The 21548-nt window shown below is 45.3% G+C and overlaps 1 protein-coding gene across 1 annotated transcript in view; it reads left to right on the forward strand.

Moving 5' to 3' along the window:
- The window catches only part of LOC126980796 (sodium/myo-inositol cotransporter-like), a 170099-nt gene that overhangs the window by 105425 nt on the left and 43126 nt on the right, over positions 1-21548 (forward strand). Inside the window, exon 6 of the mRNA XM_050831081.1 lies at positions 8324-8428. Within this exon, the coding sequence (XP_050687038.1) occupies positions 8324-8428 (105 nt within the window). The remainder of the gene's footprint in view (positions 1-8323; positions 8429-21548) is intronic.

Below are 21548 nucleotides of genomic sequence, written 5' to 3' on the forward strand. Positions count from 1 at the left end.
GCGAGTTCCTGAAGAGACTCGCCGCGCCTCCTGTTGCGGGTTCTGAACCTAACCCTGAAGAGCTCGGTCTGGTGTTTGGTCTCATATCGTTGCTCCAGCGCCTGAGCCAGCCCGCTGTAGCTGCCCTTTGTCGCATTGTCGAGCTGAGCAAGGACCTCCAGCGCCGCCCCTTTCAGGCTAGTGGCCAGCTGTACCGCGCACTCTTGGTCATCCCATCCGTTCCGAGCTGCCAACAGCTCAAACTGAGTGCGGTAAGCCTCCCAGGAGACCTTGCCATCAAACTCCTGAGGCTTCTTTCTAACAGGCGAACCCAGCAGACTCATGGGGCTGGCGGAACTTCTTGCAGGGATAAACTCAGGCGAAACAGGGCTCAAACTACCCCGGACTTGCGTATGAGAAGCATCTTGGGTACAACTAGCCCCTGCAGGCACTGGCTGTCCGTTTCCAGCCAAGCAGTCTTCAAGGGCCTTCACTCTGTCACTTACATCACAAACTGCCTGTTCAGTACGGTTCACCTTTCCCTGCACTTCTAATATTTCTTTGTGTGTCGTCTCTCGTACCACCTCCATCTCTTGTTGAAGATTTGTGTGTTCTTTCTCCACTTTTATCAGGCGTTGTCCCAAGTTCGTGGTCACATCAGTCATTTCCCTTCGCACTGATTCACTTCCATCTTGTACCGCTTTTAGCTGTAGCTGTAATCCTGTGAAGCGATCTTCTAGCTGTTCTTTGAGTTCTTGGAGTGTTCCTTCTAGTTGATGCTGTGCTCTTTCTTGTTGTTGTGTGAGTTCTTGGTGTGCTTTTTCTTGTTGTTCTTTGAGTCCGTGGAGTGTTCCTTCTTGTTGTTGCTGTGCTCTTTCTTGTTGTTCTTTGAGTTCTTGGTGTGCTTTTTCTTGTTGTTCTTTGAGTTCCTGGAGTGCTCTTTCTTGTTGTTGCTGTGTTCTTTCTTGTTTCTCCCCCTGTAGTCTCAAGGCTTCCAAAAGTTCAGTCAACATGTCGTCCCTCTGGGCAGCTTGGGAACGAGTCTTCATGGCGAAAAACAAATGGCTACACTCCTGACGCCAATCTTATGCCGGACGTGTTACTTGGGTTCCGTGTCGCCGTCAGGAGACTCCGTGGGAGGGAGATATGTAAACACTTTGCACAGTTTCTGTAGTTTAATGTTCTTCCTTAGTAGTACACATCACTTTGACTCTTCACTTACCACTAGCTTACTATGACTGGGACTGACTTCCTCTCGCCCTCTTCTCCTATATATATCGAGAACAGTACAGCAAAGAATGTTACAGTATATTTTAGCTCATACAAGATCATGTAGCAAAAGTATGTGCGAGTTGGCAACACTTCCCGCCTGGCGCCTGGCCGCGCCCCGCAGGGCGCGGACGAGGCTTTGCTCCCCGCCCCCTTGCTCGCTCCTCCCGGAGCCTTCTAGAACCCCATGGACGCCGGGGGAAGCTTCCAGCACAACAATATCATAAAAAAAGAACTTGTCACGATTCTAAACCGTGACAAGTGCATGGCAACCGACTTGGATGGTGAGAATCGGAAGCCATGTTTCTCCACCCATCTGTATGTCCTGTCGATGGCATGTTGCAGTCGTCGCTCCGCGGTGGACATCCGAGACGCTGAATATCAGATTGCAAGGTCGTCGACATTGAGGGAAGACGACACCCCCGCAGGGAGCGATGTTGTAATTTTTACGTCGCGGCCTATAGCGCCGGTAGGCTTTTTCCCGGTGGGGCTTGATGGTCGGCCCAAGGCTTCTTCCCGGTGGGTCCTGATGGTCGGCCCAGCCCGTTCTGGCGCAGGCGAGTGTTTATAGTGGCGCCATCCTGCATTGGCTCATGCTGTCCTCCCGGAGCTCATCTTTAATCCTAGAATCTAGAGTCCGGGTTGATAGGTGGTCTTCTGGACAGCATGTGGGTAGTTTTAAGCCACTCGGCGGCGGCTGAAAAATCCCAGCTTGGTGGCACCGGGCGGGGATTAAACTCGCGTCCTCCTGAACGCGGGGCCGTCTCGCTATCCGTTCAGCCACCGCCTCCCCAAAGTGAAGCTGCTTTAAATCCCATATCTCCATGTCGTGTCATAAGCCTTCTCGAGGTCAAAGAAGATGCCCACCATGTGTTGTCTGTCTGCAAACGAGCGGCAGAAAGCTGCCTCAAGACGCACGGGGTCTTCTACTGGTGTTCTCACCTTCCGAAATCCTGACAATTAAGGAGACAGGTGGCCATTGCTTTCTGGATGGTGCACAAGGCGAAACTTTACCATCTTTTCGAAGAGTTTGCATAGACAGAATGCTAGAGCAATGGGCAGCGGCATATGTCATTCCGGGATTGGGCATCTTTGTTAGGGCAAGTTGTTTCACCTCAGTAAAGGGCACCTTTTCCTGGTTGCGTATTTTGAGTTCTTCCTTTTCAAAGAGAAAGCGTTCACAATCTTTTGATGACGCAGGGTGATGCTAATCACAGTGGTAACAACGCACAGGCTAAGGGCAATCGTCGCCGTGGTTATCCATACCAAAGCCGTTTTTCAAGCGCCTACAGGTCTGGGTGACGTGACCATACGCTTGACAATGAAAGAACCTTCTGGGGTTCGGGATATAGGGCCTCACATTAAGATTTATCAAGGCCAGCTTGACTGTCTTGGGTAGTACTAATCGGTTGAAGGTAATAAATAAGGTTGGTGTAGGTGTGAGAATTCCGTATACCTTTCGTTGCACACGGCGCACTGAAGCCACATCGTAGTTTTTGAGTTCGTTTACCAGTCTTTCTTCTGAATAGCGGAGAAGGTCACGTGAAAGGACAACACCCCGAGATTGGTTCATGGTAGCATGGGGAGAGCAGGACACTAATGCCCCAGAAACAGAGGTTAAGACGAGGACCTTTGAGCTCTCTTCAGGTGACGATACTTCAATCAATAATCTCCCATCCCCTTGTGGCATTATCTTGGGCTCACGGCCACAAGCCCTGATCAAGGAACGGTGTGCATCAAAAATATCCAGGCCGTTTATCGAGCAGCCATCCACAGACTTGACAACAGTTTACTTCTTATATGAAACAGGCTCATATATACAAGGCAGAACTTTTTGGGGGGGAGTCTGGGGAGTTCCCAGGTTTACGTGAGATATTCCGTGGAGTTTTTTGTCGCACAAACTTGTCTTGGGCAGACCCTTTAGGGGGTAGGACTTCCCAGAGGCCCCACCTGTAGCCATGAAAGGCTCTAAGGTGGCGATAAGTGTGGACCGTGTTGAGGTATTCGGGGACATGGGGACGTCAGGGAATGAGGCAGGCCGGGGCAAAGTATTCTTATCCATACATAAAAAAAAAATCTTTCACTCCCCCCATACCATGGAGTCCAACAAGGGGAGGCTGGATGTTGGGGCCAGACCATACCCAACAGCCCCAGGGGTAATGAGGAAGTATACCTTTGGGTAGGCGGTGGCTGAGTGGTAGCGTGCTGGGCCCACATTCACCACGTGATGGACGACGCGAGTTCGAATCCCCACGCTACCACCTCGGATTTTTCAGTCACCGCCGAGTGGCTTAAAACTACCCACATGCCGTCCTGAAGACCACCCATCAACCCGGACTCAAGAGAAAACCGTCCAAGTGAATCAATAACGATTTCCGGGGGGCAGCATGAGCCAAGAGAAGATGGCGCCACTATAAACACTTGCCTGCGCCATGACAGGCTGGGGCCGAACACCATCCAGGCCCCTCAAGCAAGCCTACCGGCGCTATAGGCGTTGACGTATAAAAAAAAATACGCAGCCACTGCCAGGCGTTTAGCGGCGTTGCGATCGCCCACCCGGCAGTGACCGCTTGACCCTAGCCAACGCATGACCAGCCGATTGATTCATCGGGGCCACATTGAACCACCCGTCTTACCCCAACCCTCCCACCAAAGGAGCGTGTTGCCCACCGAGGGGAACTACACCCTGCCCCGCGGTGGACTCAACTCCCAGATGAGAGAGCACGGGGAGTGTACGGGACGCCACGCACGGCAAACACGTAGGGAGACAATAGCCCTGTCCTAGGTGGTAGAAGAGCGGGCGCAGCAACATCACCAGTAGGCCTCCTCTACCGGTGATGAGGGGGGGGGCCTCTTGGTCCACGAGGTCAGCAGACACCGAGCTCTATCGAGGTAAGCAAGCCACCACGATAGGTGGTGCCGCCGACCATGCTTCAAGTCCCGTCACCGCGACAAAGTGACTCCCCTTCGATGGGGGTGCGAGGGAGGAAGCACGACTTTTCGTAGTTCTCTTGCCGCCTCTTGCGGCTCTGGATAGGGCGATTCACTGATAGTGGAGACAGTGGCGTGATTCTTTTGTTTCGCCACTTCAGTTCCACGGTCAAATCTTCCTTTTCTTGGCTAGTCAAAATCTACGTGTTGCGCAGGGCTACTCGGCGACCTTCTAGTTCCGTGGCGTGGACACAAGCCTTGCACGCTATGTGCCTCTTGAATGGCTTCTTCAGCCGAAGGAGGGTGCGGTTCGCTACGACTGGCTAGAGCCCTTCTTCCCGAGGGAGACGTTCCTCGCCTTGCTCTGGAGGGCAGTCGCTGACCTTTAAAAGGGTTCCTTATAAAGGAGGTCCTCTTATGAACTCCTTTTTCCCTGTGACCCTGACTGATCCATTCAATTTTGGTCGGGATTTAAGTCTGATTCTACGTTCGGTTTTCCTCCTCAGCCATTCGCGGCTTCTGGAGCCTCGTTCTCTTCTCCCCTCTCTGTGGACTGGTCGGGAAACGGATAAAGGGCTGGAATTCGTTGTCTTGCAGCGCTTCTCAGGCCTTTCGTGGCTTCTGAAGCCTCACTGATCTACTTCCCGTCTTGTCGCCTGCTCGGCGTGACGGATGCAGTGCCGTGTTTTAGAATGCTTTCGCCGCTCCTCGCCCGTTCCTGGTTTACGGAGCTTAGCCTCCTCCTCCCACCTCTGTCGGTTAGAGATTCCCTCGGGCCGAGGCATATATGTAAGAAAATCGGCATCAACGCTCACTGAGTGGCAGTAGCACGTGGTGAAACACTTCATTACGAAGTTATTAATCTATTTGAATTTTTCTATCCCTTAGCGACTAGCTTTTTATTGTCTTATGGAAAAAAAAACACTCGTTACCTAGTCTCAATATCTCGCACAAAACAATACTGTTCCGCGTTATTTGACTGTTACATCCTCTATATAGCATGTATGATATGCGTATCCTTGCAAACAACTTTTTCAGTGGATTGTGAAATAACAAATGTTAGACATCATGAAATAAAACAGGAAAATGTAGGTTCTTTTCATATATTTCTTTTGGTTACCCATTAAAAGAATTATCCAATTCTAAATCTAAAAATTAAACAGAAAACGAATCTATTTGATGAGTAATTAAAGCAAGTTCAACTAATTCACTAACTCTGTATAATATTAATACACGCAGTGACGTACAGTACATTGTTTTTGCTTTTCTTGTAAACTGTAATATATATGTTGACTGCATTATATTTGTCGTCACAAAAAAAACTTCAACGTGGCCAACACTGTGATTCTTTCATTCAACACAGTCTCAACTGCAGTTCTCATAAGGGTGTTTTAGTTTTTACTTTGTCCGGTAGCTGCCAGCCAGGGTGCTTGTATGAATGTATTAGGCTCAGCATTAAAAAGACCATAGTAATTTCAAAATTTGTTCCTCATGCTTATTTGGAAAAAGGGTGATGTGGGCTATGCATATAACTTCAATAATAGGCTACCAATCACCTACACCTACTGATTCTTGAACCCAATCTATAGTGTTGGCCACGTTGAAGGTTTTGTGTAAATGACGAATATAATGAAGTCAACATAAATATTACAGTTCCCAAGAAAAGCAAAAACAATGTACGTCACTACGTGTATTAATATTATATATAGTTAGTTAATTAGTTGAACTTGCTTTAATTACTTATCAAATAGATTCGTTTTCTGTTTATATCTTAGATTTAGAGAATGGACAATTCTTTTAATGGGTAACCAAAAGAAATATATGAAAATAACCTACATTTTCCTGTTTTATTTCATGATGTCTAACATTTGTTATTTCACAATCCACTGAAAAAGTTGTTTACATAAGTATTAGCCACACAATATTTTCCATTATAGAAATGTACCTAAAATGCATTAATGTTTCGGTTTTCAACGTTTGTTTGATTTGCAGTAGTACCAACACTACACGGAAACATACCTTCCAAGGAGAAAGAGAAGCGAGCGTTTGCTAATACCTTCCAACGGAAACACACTCTCTGAGAGACGCTTCGACGAAGAGGGAAGAGATTGACTCATAATTCCGCCGTCTGACTCCATTCTGTCCAAGAGAGCTGTGTGAGTGAGATGCATACTCCATACGAGGGCGGACAAGGCCCCTATAAATGGAAAACATCTGTACGGGGTAGAAGAACTGACGGAGACGGTACAGAAAGCCCAGCCTCGAGGAAAGTGATTTAGTAAGAGAAGAGATATGAAATTTCCAGTTGATGTTTTGAGTTAAGGATAGACCGAGGATGTTTATTGTTGAAGAAGGTGATAGCCGAGTATTGTCAAAGAATAGGAGATAGGTGTTTGAAAGATTGTGTCGAGTGGACAGGTGCAGAAACTGAGTTTTTGAGGCATTGAAGGATACTAGGTTTTTCTTGCCCCAGTCGGAAATAATAGTGAGGTCTGAGGCTAAGCGTTCTGCAGCCTCCAGCCTGGAATCGTTTAGTTCCTGTTGGGTGGGTCTTCTATTAAAAGAAGTAGAGTAATGCAGAGTAGAGTCATCGGCGTAAGAATGGATAAGACAGTTCGTTTTGGAAAGAAGGTCATTAATGAAAAATAGAAAGAGAGTAGGAGATAGGACAGAACCCTGCGGAACACCAATGTTGATAGGTTTAGGGGAAGAACAGTGACCGTCTACCACAGCAGAAATAGAACGGTCAGAAAGGAAACAGAAGATAAAGGTACAGAGAGAAGGATAGAAACCGTAGATGGGTAGTTTGAAAAACAAAGATTTGTGCCAGACCGTATCAAAAGCTTTTGATATGTCAAGCGCAATAGCAAAGGTTTCACCGAAACGGCTACGAGAGGATAACCAAGAGTCAGTTAGAAAGGCTAGGAGATCACCAGTAGAACGCCCCTTGCGGAACCCATACTGGCTATCAGATAGAAGGTCAGAAGCGTAAAGGTGCTTTTAAATCTTCCGATTAAGGATTGATTCAAAAGCTTTATATAGACAAGAAATTAAAGCTAGGACGGTAGTTTGAAGGATTGGAACGGTCACCCTTCTTAGGCACAGGCTGTATGAAGGCGTACTTTCAGCAGGAACGAAAGGTAGATGTTGACAGGCAGAGGCAAAAGAGTTTGACCAGGCAAGATGTCAACACGGAACCACAGTTTTTAAGGACAATAGGAGGCACTCCATCAGGTCCATTTATTAGGCCATTCCTCAGTGTGATTTTCAACTTTGTCACCCAATTCTAATTGAATACTTTAATGAACCTTTCAAAGGAACCCTTCTTTATTGGAACCCTTGATTTTTTTTCTTAAGTTATATACTTAAATTCAGTAGTACAATGGTATTGCTCCATGTTAATTTCAAAGTGTAAAAATAGGCCTATTTTTTTCGGGGGGCTTGAGGACCTCCCCCCTCTAAGCCCCAAGAAGGCTGAACTTCCCATTTTAGTATCAACCGATCAACATCAATATTTTCGTGTCCAACAGTGTTAATGTGGGCCTGTGGGCTCCCTACGAAGTACATAGAAACATAAGCCTGTGATTAACATGACAGGAAACAAAGATATATCGAAAAGATTGAATTTCCCGCAGTAATGTCCCTTTATTAATGGTTATAAAATTATATGCCACTTTTATCTTCCTTTGATATGTAAGTATTCCATTTTCAAGAAATATATTTATACTCTGCAGAATAAGTCTGTTTGTTAACATTATTTTCCATCATATATTTGTGCGGACTTACAGTTTGTGGAAAAAAGTACCAATGCTTCAGAAAGAAGTCTCCCACAGGGACTTTGAAGTGAATATTTGGACAAAATACGTTAGAGCAAAGAAGGAACAGCTTGGCCTGAGCAATATGTGTGATTATAGAATCAGAAAACCTTTAAAAAATTCATAATGACACTTCAGAAACAATCATAGAAACTAACATTGCACAAATGTACATTGTTAAACCATTTAAAAGGGTCATTATTATTATCATTTTATTTTTATAAATCTCAATCAAACATTTTAGGAGTAAGGAAAAACACACGTTTCTCGACAGGTACTGTGACATAACCATGCTCCACCCATTCCTTAACCCTCACTGCCCCTGACAGGTACGAACGGTGCCGGAATACATGCACAAAAGATTTGGCGGTCAACGGATCCAGATGTACTTAGCTGTACTATCACTACTCCTCTACATCTTCACCAAGATCTCTGTAAGTAGTATCTGCCAATGACGACCTTGTTAATTCCTAGAATAAGACTTAGGTGCTACATTCAACCCCCCCCAAAAAAAAATCGATGTAGGCAAACAATTTTTTTTTCAGCACATGAAACAACTCAAGGGCAACAAAAGAAAGTGTAGAAAAAAGCCCGATAATCGTTGCCCATCTTACGATTGACAGTTAGGAGAAGTGATGAGTCTAGGGAAAGACTGCCAAATCGTAAATATACTCAACACAATTTTCTCGAAGGAATATAACAGATAGATATTAGAGCACGTAAATGAATAAAGGTAAGAATAAACCCAATTACTTATAATGAATATGATTAACTTAGAAACAGTCCAATTAATTTGCAATAACAATAAATCCTTATCGTACCTTAATATTAGCGTTTTACATAGAAATGAGTTGTCCAGCAATACCACCAAGGACGTTTTAAGTTTCACAACACAATACCTTACTTAGAGGAGTCACTGCCGAGGAACGAAAGAGGCAGGAGGGCCAACCACCTGTAGTCAATGCAACAGGTGAGAGACCACTAAATTTGTTTACCCCGTGCCCTCCTCTTATAACCTCGGCCCCTGACCCGATACATTATTTGGTGCCTCGTGAGGCGAGGGAAATCATAAAAATCATGGGCAGGAGCAGGCCCAAAACATCATTCGAGACCTCGTGAGACTGAATCGCTCGAAAAGTGAAGCGCGAGTTAACTAGTATTTATATGCGTGTTCGGAGATGGCAGCCGTTAGGCTGAAAATGTACATATTAAGATTACAAAGTGTAACTATATAAAAATTACAATATGAAAGGGGTGTGGGGGTTGGTAATTTATGGTAACGGAGGGAACGTTGTGGTGATGCTTGAGGGGTGAGGAGGTGGAGGAGTACGGTGTGGTAGAGCGATGAGGCAGGAAGGTAATCTTCTTCTGGAAGGCGAGTAGGTGTTAATCCGAGGTCATCCCCAGGTCAAAATGCTGGGTCAGGTAGCAGCAGGTGGCCGGAGAGCAGGTAGAGGCGGTATCGGTGGTCACTCAGAAAGGGGCTTATAGGTGGAGTGCTAATCCAAAACAGGTGGCGAGACAGATGTGAAGACTCGCTGCTGTACCTGGGAACAGACTGCACAGCCTTGGTGGTGAGCAGCCTGCACATTGCCCCCACCTGAGTGACGAAGCCTCCACTGCACTGCACCTGACCAGACTTCAACAGCAGGATGGGCGGGCTGGTGAGCCTGGGGGAGACCTCGGGGCGTCAGCAGGGACTTGATGGAAGGCCGCGGCGGCGACACACTCGGCGATCTGTGTCCTCCCGGTATACCACACACGCACTCCACTCACTGTCTGTCAGACTGTCACCATGGTTTCACTTAATGTCACAAAAAATAACTTGCTAAATAGTGTTTCTTGAAGTAGGTTTCTTGATGAAAGGGGAGACGGGGATGAAGGAGAAGGGGAGAGGCCAACAGGCTGGCCCCGGGCTACTCTATTCGGAGCGCCATGACCCACGTCCGACCTCGGTCAGGACTAGGTCACAAGTGTGTGTGTGTGTGTGTGTGTGTGTGTGTGTGTGTGTGTGTGTGTTGGTATTAGCCATACGAGAAGCGTTACACCCCGAATAGGCAAAAGTAAAGAGTGGCCAAAAGAGAGGTCAATTTCGGCTGAAGCGGTAGTCTTGTTACACTCCTCTTGAAAGAGATCAAGTCATAGGCAGAAGGAAATACAAACGAAGGAAGGATGTTCCAGAGTTTACCAGTGAAGGGGATGTAAGAATGGAGATGAGCTACTCCCGGTGAGGATATATGGGAAGCGAGGAGGGTGCTGAAGCCCTTCAAAGACCCTTCCCATGTCCTCACTAACCGTTTCCCTTTTGTCTCATCAACACCAGAGAGCAGTTCAGCATGTTCTCTAAAGACAGTTCCTCTCTCTTTCTACACCACACTACATTCACACAACACACACACCTTTTCCCAAAATTCAAAACTCAAAATGGCTAACGAAAACACCGCCTCGGAGTCCCCGCCTGGGGGGGGGACCATAAATTCCCCCAAGGAGGACTCCACTTCTGGTTGCCGACTTGAGAGGTGTCCTGATAACTCCGCGAACCTCCTCCTTATCAATTTCTGCAACATTCGCGGTCTTCGTTCTAATTTTCATTCTGTGGAACACCATCTCTCCTCTAAACCCCACCTTCTCTTCCTCACCGAAACACAGGTTTCTGAGGCTACTGACAGCAACCTCTACTCTGCTCCCTCCTACTATCTCTATCCTAAATTTTAATCCAAAGCTGGATGTTGCGCCTACGTGCGCAACGACATCACTTGCTCTCGTGCCCACGACCTTGACTCTTCTGAATTTTCCACCATCTGGCTAAGACTTCATTGTCATTCTATTACTAAATACATATGTGCTGTTTATCTCTCACCTAACTCTACTATCTATGTAAAATTCTTTGACTATTTGAACTCTAAAGTGGAGCACTCTCCCTTCGCTGAAATCTCCATCCTAGGAGATTTCAATGTTTACCACCAGCTTTGGCTTTCATCCTCTTTCACTGACAAGCCTACAGCTTTGCTCTCCTCAACGACCTAGAGCAGTTGGCTCAGCACCCTACTCGTATTCCCGACCGTCTTGGAGACAGGCCCAACATTCTAGACCTCTTCCTTACCTCTAATCCTTCTGCTTACTCTGTCAAACTGTTCTCTCCTTTGGGCTCCTCCGATCATAACCTTATTTCTGTATCCTGTCCTATCGCTCCTGTACATCGTCTGGACCCGCCGAAGAGGCGATGCTTCGGGCATTTTGCTTCAGCTCGGTGGAACGACCTGAGGATGTACTTTTCCAATTTCCCGTGGAATGATTACTGCTTCCAGGAGAGAGACCCCTCTGTGTGTGCTCAGCGCATCACAGAGGTGATTGTCTCTGGAATGGAGGCATACATTCCACGTACTTTCTCTATTCCTCATGCTAAAAAGCCTTGGTTTAATCAAGCTTGTTCTCATGCTATTAAAGATAAAGAGGCAGCTCACAAAAGGTTCCAGAGCCTTCAAACTCCCACTAACTTTGATCTTTACATTTCAGCCCGGAATCGTGCCAAATCTATTCTCCGACTTACCAAAACTTCTTTTATTTATAGAAAATGTCATCACATTGCTTTTTCTAATTCTTCCCGTGACTTCTGGCATCTAGCTAATAATGTCTCCTCCAATTTCACTTCTTCCTTTTTCCCTCCTCTCCTTAACCCTGACCGCAGCACTGCCGTCTCATCTGTCTCTAAGGCTGAGCTCTTCGCTCAAACTTTCTGTAAGAACTCCACCCTGGACGATTCCGGGCATATTGCTCCTACTCATCCCCCCTCTGACTCCTTCATGCCTGTTATTAAGATTCTTCCAAATGATGTTTTCTATGCCCTCTCTGGCCTCAACTCTCAGAAGGCTTATGGACCTTATGGAGTGCCTCCTATTGTCCTTAAAAACTGTGCTTCTGTGCTGACACCCTGCTTGGTCAAACTCTTTCGTCTCTGCCTATCAAAATCTATCTTTCCTTCCCTTGCCTAAGAATGGTGATCGTTCCAATCCCTCAAACTACCGCCCTATAGCTCTACTCTCCTGTCTATCTAAAGCTTTTGAATCAGTCCATAACCAGAAGATTCAAAAGCACATTTCCACTTCTAACCTTCTATCTGATCGCCAGTATGGGTTCCGCAAGGGGCGTTCTACTGGAGATCTCCTTGCCTTCCTAACTGACTCTTGGTCATCCTCTCTTAGCCTTTTCGGTGAAAACCTTTGCTATCGCGCTGGACATAATTATCAAAAGCTTTTGATTAGGTCTGGCACAAATCTTTGCTTTCCAAACTACCCTCCTACAGTTTCTATCCTTCTCTCTGTACCTTTATCTCCAGTTTCCTTTCTGACCGTTTTATTTCTGCTGTGGTAGACGGTCACTGTTCTTCCCCTAAACCTATTAACAGTGGTGTCCCACAGGGTTCTGTCATATCTCCCACTCTCTTTCTGCTGTTCATTGATGATCTTCTTTCCAAAACGAACTGTCCTATCCATTCCTACGCCGATGATTCCACTCTGCATTACTCAACTTCTTTTAATAGAAGACCCACCCTACAGGAACTTAACGACTCAAGGCTGGAGGCAACAGAACGCTTAGCCTCAGACCTTACTATTATTTCCGATTGGGGCAAGAGGAACCTGGTGTCCTTCAACGCCTCAAAAACACAGTTTCTCCACCTATCCACTGGACACAATCTTCCAAACAACTATCCCCTAATCTTTGCCAACACTCAGCTATCACCTTCCTCAACACTAAACATCCTCGGTCTATCCTTAACTCAAAATCTCAACTGGAAACTTCATATCTCATCTCTTACTAAATCAGCTTCGTCGAGGCTGGGCGTTCTGTACCGTCTCCGCCAGTTCTTCTCCCCCGCACAGTTGCTGTCCATTTACAGGGGCCTTGTCCGCCCTCATATGGAGTATGCATCTCATGTGTGGGGGGGCTCCACTCGCACAGCTCTTCTGGACAGAGTGGAGGCTAAGGCTCTTCGTCTCATCAGCTCTCCTCCTCCTACTGATAGTCTTCTACCTCTTAAATTCCGCCGCGATGTTGCCTCTCTTTCTATCTTCTATCGATATTTCCACGCTGACTGCTCTTCTGAACTTGCTAACTGAATGCCTCCCCCCTCCCATGCCCGCTGCACACGACTTTCTACTCATGCTCATCCCTATACTGTCCAGACCCCTTATGCAAGAGTTAACCAGCATCTTCACTCTTTCATCCCTCACGCTGGTAAACTCTGGAACAATCTTCCTTCATCTGTATTTCCTTCTGCCTATGACTTGAACTCTTTCAAGAGGAGGGTATCAGGACACCTCTCCTACCGAATTTGACCTCTCTTTCGGCCACCTCTTCTGATTCTCTTATGGGAGCAGCGATTAGCGGGCTTTTTTTTTATTATTGTTTTCTTTTTTGTGTGCCCTTGAGCTGCCTCCTTTGTTGTAAAAAAAAAATATATATATATATATATATATATATATATATATATATATATATATATATATATATATATATATATATATATATATATATATATATATATATATATATATATATATATATATATATATATATATATATATATATATATATATATATATATATATATATATATATATATATATATATATATATATAGAGAGAGAGAGAGAGAGAGAGAGAGAGAGAGAGAGAGAGAGAGAGAGAGGTGTCCTGATAACTCCTCGAACCACCTCCTTATCAATTTCTGCAACATTCGCGGTCTTCGTTCTAATTTTCATTCTGTGGAACACCATCTCTCCTCCTCTAAACCTCACCTTCTCTTCCTCACCGAAACACAGGTTTCTGAGGCTCCTGACAGCAACCTTTACTCTGTTCCCTCCTACTATCTCTATCCTAAATTTTAATCCAAAGCTGGATGTTGCGCCTACGTGCGCAACGACATCACTTGCTCTCGTGCCCACGACCTTGACTCTTCTGAATTTTCCACTATCTGGCTAAGACTTCATTGTCATTCTATTACTAAATACATCTGTGCTGTTTATCTCTCACCTAACTCTACCATCTATGTAAAACTCTTTGACTATTTGAACTCTAAAGTGGAGCGCATCTTGACCCACTCTCCCTCTGCTGAAATCTCCATCTTGGGAGATTTCAATGTTCACCACCAGCTTTGGCTTTCATCCTCTTTCACTGACAAGCCTACAGCTTTGCTCTCCTCAACGACCTAGAGCAGTTGGTTCAGCACCCAACTCGTATTCCCGACCGTCTTGGAGACAGGCCCAACATTCTAGACCTCTTCCTTACCTCTAATCCTTCTGCTTACTCTGTCAAACTGTTCTCTCCGTTGGGCTCCTCCGATCATAACCTTATTTCTGTATCCTGTCCTATCGCTCCTGTACATCCTCTGGACCCAAAGAGGAGGCGATGCTTCTGGCATTTTGCTTCAGCTCGGTGGGACGACCTGAGGATGTACTTTTCCGATTTTCCGTGGAATGATTACTGCTTCCAGGAGAGAAACCCCTCTGTGTGTGCTCTACGCATCACAGAGGTGATTGTCTCTGGAATGGAGGCATACATTCCACGTACTTTCTCTACTCCTCATGCTAAAAAGCCTTGGTTTAATCACGCTTGTTCTCGTGCTATTAAATATAGATTTACATAGATTTACATAGAAAATCAGACCACACAGACCCCATGGTCCAGACTAGGTGGTTTGTCTTTAAACCTAAGTGATTTTACATTAATCAGAAGGCTCCTAAACGTTGCATTTCTACTCTAGTTGATATCAAGTTGAAGGAAGTGTCGGTCGAGCTTATTTTTGAAGGAGTCAATCGTGTCACACTGGACCACTGACGGTGGAAGCTTATTCCATTCTCGCACTACAACGTTGGTGAAGAAAAATTTGGTGCAGTCTGAATTTACTTGTCTAAATTTGAGTTTTACGCCATTGTTCCTCGTGCGCAAAGTGTCTTCGATCATAAACAATGTTGATCTGTCTACATTCGTGAAACCATTAAGTATTTTAAAACATTCGATCAGTTTTCCTCGGAGGCGACGTTTCTCAAGAGAGAACATGTTAAGGGTAGAAAGCCTTTCTTCGTAGGATTTGTTGCGCAAGGAAGGGATCATTTTCGTTGCCCGACGCTGAGCACCTTCTAATTTAGCAATATCCTTTGCATGGTGGGGAGACCAAAACTGTACCGCATATTCCAAGTGGGGTCTGACTAAACTATTGTAGAGCGGGAGTATTACATCTTTATTCTTGAAAAAAACGTTTCTTTTAATGAAGCCCAACATTCTCTTCGCTTTATTTGCTGCATCGATGCATTACTGTGAGAATTTAAGGTTTGACGCGATTTTGATCCCCAAGTCCTTGACGCATTGAACGCTTTTGAGTTTAACGCCGTGCATTTCGTAATCGAACTTCTTATTCCTCGTTCCAACTTGAAGGACCTGGCACTTGCTTACGTTAAAGGGCATCTCCCATCTATCCGACCAAGCTGAAATTTTGTGCAAATCTTCTTGGAGGCTTTGCCTGTCTTCGTCAGTGAGAACCAAGTTACCAATCTTTGTGTCGTCTGCAAATTTACTAATGCGATTATTGAGTCCAACTTCCACGTCGTTGATGTAAATAATGAAGAGCACTGGGCCAAGAACTGAGCCCTGAAGGACGCCACTAGTGACCGACGCCCACTCTGAGTTAAATCCGTCAATCACTACTGTTTGTCGTCTGTTGCTCAACCAATTCGCGATCCATTGGTGTACTTGACCGTCAATACCTATTTGCTTTAATTTGTTAAAGTAATTTATGATATGGGACTTTATCAAACGCTTTCTGGAAATCAAGATAGACTACGTCCAGTGATTTGGTTACGTCATAAACAGTGAAGAGGTCGTTATAAAAGGTTAATAGGTTTGATAGGCAGGATCTTTTGTTTCGGAAGCCATGTTGTGAGTCCCCAATTAATGAGTGGCTTTCAAGGTAACTCACAATTTTGTCTCTAATTATGCCCTCAAGTAGCTTACGTACAACCAAAGTTAGACTAATGGGCCTGTAATTACCTGATACTTTTTTGTCTCCTTTCCTAAAAATCGGTGTCACGTTAGCCTTTTTCCAATCTGAAGGGACGATGCCTTGTCACAAGGACATATTGAATACGGTTGTGAGGGAGGAGAGTATTTCGCTCTTTGTTTCTTTCAGCAGAGTTGGATATACTTTGCCAGGTCCAGAACTTTTATTTGTTTTAAGTGATTTGAGGGCTTTAAGGACTTCATCGGGTTTTATTTCAAAGTTAGGCAATGCATGCTCGGGATTTACATTAGTACTGGTGTTGGTGGTAGTGGTGGGAGGACTGTTATTATTAAACACCGAGGAAAAGTAATTGTTTAATAGGTTTCCAACGTGTTGGCTGTCAGTCACTAGTGCACCGTCGCTGTTTGTTAAGGGTCCAATTCCACTTCTGATTGCCTTTCTGTTGTTTATGTAACTGAAGAAGGATTTCGGATTATTTTTACAGTTGGCTGCAATATTTTCTTCATATCTACTCCCACTAACTTTGATCTATACATTTCAGCCCGGAATCGTGCCAGATCTATTCTCCGATTTACCAAAACTTCTTTTATAAATAGAAAATGTCAACACCTTGCTTCTTCTAATTCTTTCCGTGACTTCTGGCATCTAGCCAAAAATATCTCCTCCAATTTCACTTCTTCCGCTCCTCCTCTCCTTAACCCTGACGGCAGCACTGCCGTCTCATCTGTCTCTAAGGCTGAACTCTTCGCTCAAACTTTCTGTAAGAACTCCACCTTGGACGATTCTGGGCATATTCCTCCTACTCATCCCCCCTCTGACTCCTTTATGCCTGTTATTAAGATTCTTCCTAATGATGTTTTCTATGCCCTGTCTAGCCTCAACTCTCAGAAGGCTTATGGACCTGATGGAGTGATTCCTATTGTCCTTAAAAACTGTGCTTCTGTGCTGACACCCTGCCTGGTCAAACTCTTTCGTCTCTGCCTATCAATATCTATCTTTCCTTCCTGCTGGAAGTATGCCTATGTACAGCCTGTGCCTAAGAAGGGTGACCGCTCCAATCCCTCAAACTATCGCCCAATAGCTTTACTTTCATGTCTATCTAAGGTTTTTGAATCAATCCTTAGCCGGAAGATTCAAAAGCACCTTTCCACTTCTAATCTTCTATCTGATCACCAGTATGGATTCCGCAAGGGGCGTTCTACTGGCGATCTTCTTGCTCTCTTAACTGACTCTTGGTCATCCTCTCTTAGCAGTTTCGGTGAAACTTTCTCTGTTGCGCTAGACATATCGAAAGCCTTCGATAGAGTCTGGCATCAGTCTTTGCTTTTTAAACTGCCCTCTTTCGGATTCTCTCTCTCTCTCTGTTCCTTTATCTCCAGTTTCCTTTCCGGCCGTTCTATCTCTGCGGTGGTAGACGGTCACTGCTCTTCCCCTAAACCTATCAACAGTGGCGTTCCACAGGGCTCTGTCCTATCACCCACTCTCTTCCTGTTACTCATCAATTATCTTCTTTCCACTTGTACACCGACGACTCCACTCTTCATTATTCAACTTCTTTCAATAAAAGACCATCAAAACAGGAAGTACACAACTCCAGACTGGAGGCTGCAGAACGCTCAACCTCAGACCTTGCTATCATTTCCGATTGGGGCAGAAGGAACCTTGTGTCCTTCAATGCCCCAAAAACTCAATTTCTCCACCTATCAACTCGACACAATCTTCCAAACACCTATCCCCTATTCTTCAACAACACTCAGCTGTCACCTTCTTCAACACTAAACATCCTCGGTCTATCCTTAACTCAAAATCTCAACTGGAAACTTCAGATCTCCTCTCTCGCTAAATCAGCTTCCTCGAGGTTGGGCGTTCTGTATCGTCTCCGCCAGTTCTTCTCCACCGAGCAGTTGCTATCCATATACAGGGGCCTTGTCCGCCCTCGTATGGAGTATGCATCTCACGTGTGGGGGGGCTTCACCCACACAGCTCTTCTGGACAGAGTGGAGGCTAAGGCTCTTCGTCTCAGCAGCTTTCCTCCTCCTACTGATAGTCTTCTACCTCTTAAATTCCGCCGCAATGTTGCCTCTCTTTCTATCTTCTATCGATATTTCCACGCTGACTGCTCTTCTGAACTTGCTAACTGCATGCCTCCCCCCCTCCCGCGGCCCCGCTGCACACAACTTTCTACTCATGCTCATCCCTATACTGTCCAAACCCCTTATGCAAGAGTTAACGAGCATTTACACTCTTTCATCCCTCACGCTGGTAAACTCTGGAACAATCTTCCTTCATCTGTATTTCCTCCTGCCTACGACTTAAACTCTTTCAAGAGGAGGTTATCTGGACACCTCTCCTCCCGAAATTGATCTTTCTTTCGGCCACCTCTTTTAATTCTTTTTTGGGAGGAGCGAGTAGCGGGCTTTTTTATTATTGTTTTCTTTTTTGTGTGCCCTTGAGCTGCCTCCTTTGTTGTAAAAAAAAAGAAGAAAAAAAAGGGGGGGGTTGGACATTATAGAGGTAGAACGTCGAGTGCAGCGGGGCAGCGGAAGGCGGGGAGGCATACAGTTTGCAGGTTCAGAAGAGCAGTCAGCATGAAAATATCGATAGCAAATAGAAAGAGATGCAACATTGCGGCGGAATATGTAATGTGTATATTATAATGTACGTGTGAATGTGTGACTGCATGTCGCAACACCATGGCAGTGCCGCGCACAGGATGTTTAATACCACGTAGGTGCTAGATTGTGCTTAGGAGGTGCTCCTTGCCGTGGGAACGGTGCTGATTCAACAAGCCTTTGGCACCAAATTTTTCTTGCAGCCGGGAGAAGCCGACAGAAGACAGTGGGCGGCGGGCCGAGCAGATCACTGCTCGGGGTGTGCGTACGACTGCTCACGTAAACTGTAAACTTTGTGTAAAACTGTTAATATAGTTAGAAATATAGTTCACCTTTTAATAACCTTGAGAGAGAGAGAGAGAGAGAGAGAGAGAGAGAGAGAGAGAGAGAGAGAGAGAACTAAAGGGAACTAAAGTGAACTTATGATGGCTACCGCTCGGCCACACCTCACTTAAGTAAAGGCTATTGTGTTAGCTCACCTACTACAATCAACTTGTGAAGCAGGGCACGGTAACACCGGCCCTGTGACGAGTGAAATCACAGTTCGCGCCTTAAACTTAACACTTAACACCAACTACTTTAAAAAGCAAAAACACCTTAAAAACGGTTAACATAATGGTGGGATGAATGGCTGGGGGAGCAACCACGCCCCTCCAAAGGTCGCCGCCAAAAGTCCGCCCTGGTCTGGCGAATGTAACGGCCATAGTGTTAGTCTTCCCCATTCCCTACCCGTCCCCATCCCCATACGCGGGACTGGGGTATGGACAAGCCGCCCCGTGCCCTTCCCTTCCCCGGTATAGATATGAGGGACCAATCCGCACGTCATAATAATGTTGGCAGCACTTTCAAACCAATAATTACAGAAAACGAAATAAATAATGCATTTTTTACAAACCATTGTATTCATATACATTATATATCATAAAACAAAATAATAGCGTTGTTGATCTACAAGTAAATAACAAGTAACGCGGGTAAGTTAATTTATGAGACAGGTTGGTATCCATGACTCGTCACACACCTGGGCAGCCACACCGGGGTTGCCAGGTCGTGTCATTTAAGGCATTTTTGTCTTAAATCAAGGTGGTCGCCAAAAAATGCTATTTTTTATGGTATTTGTTAAGTATTCCCACAATAATGCCATATTTAGTCATCAATCTGCCGTCTTTTACCATTCTTGGGGACAATTATAAATGAATCTTCAGAAATAACTGTACGCTTACAATCAAATGGAAACACCAGAGTCTTTACAAACTAAAAAATATATATTAACTTTAGCAAAGTTTGCGATATAATATCAGTCATACAAATATTCTGATGCTTTTCACTATATGTCCTTCTATAATAACAAAAAGAACACTATTTACTCATGATATATACGAAGGAAAAGCCGAGGATGTCCTGCTCTCTACCCCGCGGAGTCAACACTTTTCCCACCCCATCCGCACCCTCACGGGGTAGCGTAAAACAACCCCAACCACATGGGGACGCTTTACACTACGGTTTATGGCCACGGGTAAGGGATGGGGATGGGATAGGAATGGGGAAATCTAACACTATGGCCGTAAGCGCCGACCCACGACAGGTTGTGTCGTAGGCAGACAAGTGGGCGTCTCGGAATTGGTAACGAGACCCCGTGCAGCGGCGCGTTGTGGAGTCACGCGGCGGAGCGTGGCTCTGCACCCGGGTGCGGGTGTGTGCTGACTCGACTCACCGGGGCAGCAAAGGTCACGGGCTGTGTCAGCGTTCTTGCACTCCCTTCTCTGTCTGCCCCTTGACGACACTTGCTTCTGTTAATATGTTTGAGAGAGAGATATAACACCTATTTAACACTTCGGAGAGGTCCGTAAATCGTTGCCACCATTATGTTAACCGTTTTTAAGGTGTTTTTACTTTTTAAAGTAGTTGGTGTTAGGTGTTAAGTTTAAGGAGCGAACCGTTATCTCACTCGTCACAGGGCCGGTGTTACCGTGGCCTGCTTCACAAGTTGATTGTAGTAGGTGAGATAACACAGTCAGTTATCACCCAGCCAGTAACGGACTTGTTGAACGCACAAATAGGATGATTTTAGATGTCTTGCGTCCGGTCGTTGGTGGACTTCAGCATACCTGGGAAGACTGGCTAGCATATGTTGCAGCAAGCATAAACAGCCGTGTTTGTGAGTCAACGGGACAATCTCCCCACTACATAATTTTTGGGGTTGAGAAGAGACTCCCATATTACCTGCTTAGTAGTTCTCATTCACCTGTATATAATGTAGATGATTATTCTAAGGTTCAACTCAAAGTTTTCACAGATATTCATAGAAACGTCAGAGAGAGACTACAGGCGACATCTGAGGCTATGTGCTTGCAGCAACACAAGCGTGCCGCCCCTGTTTCCTTGAAAGTGGGTGACTTTGTTATGCTTCGAGTCCCAGAGAGACATTCGAAGTTGTCCCCTAAATTCGTGGGCCCACGCCAGATAGTTAGACAACTAGGTGGTCACAAGTTTGAACTTTATGATCTCATTTTTAATTCATATGAAATTGTGCATAGTGATCGCCTCAAAAAGACAGACGCCCAGCCTGAGGTCCTTGATTCGACTTTAGTTGAACCAGCGAGAACCGCCTGTTTGCCTCAGCCTGACGATGCTTTGTCTATCTTTCCAGCATACGACTATAACCTGCGTCCTCGCAATTACTAATTTAAGTTTGGTTCCTGAGCTTTTGCCTGCATCTTTTTTTTCATGCGAGAGGGGAGTGCTTGAGTAATACTTTTCACTCCTGCTCACTATTTACTTTTTCTTGCTGAGTTGATGCAGGGCAGTCAGTCTCCTTAGTTGTTTGGGACCGTAATAATCGAGGGTGTAGACTAACATAGGGATAGGTACTTTTTAACCTTGAACCTCATGTGCTTCTGCTTGAAACAGACATTTTTCTCTGCA

The sequence above is a fragment of the Eriocheir sinensis genome, chromosome 45 (genome assembly GCF_024679095.1).
Source record: "Eriocheir sinensis breed Jianghai 21 chromosome 45, ASM2467909v1, whole genome shotgun sequence".
Taxonomy (NCBI): domain Eukaryota; kingdom Metazoa; phylum Arthropoda; class Malacostraca; order Decapoda; family Varunidae; genus Eriocheir; species Eriocheir sinensis.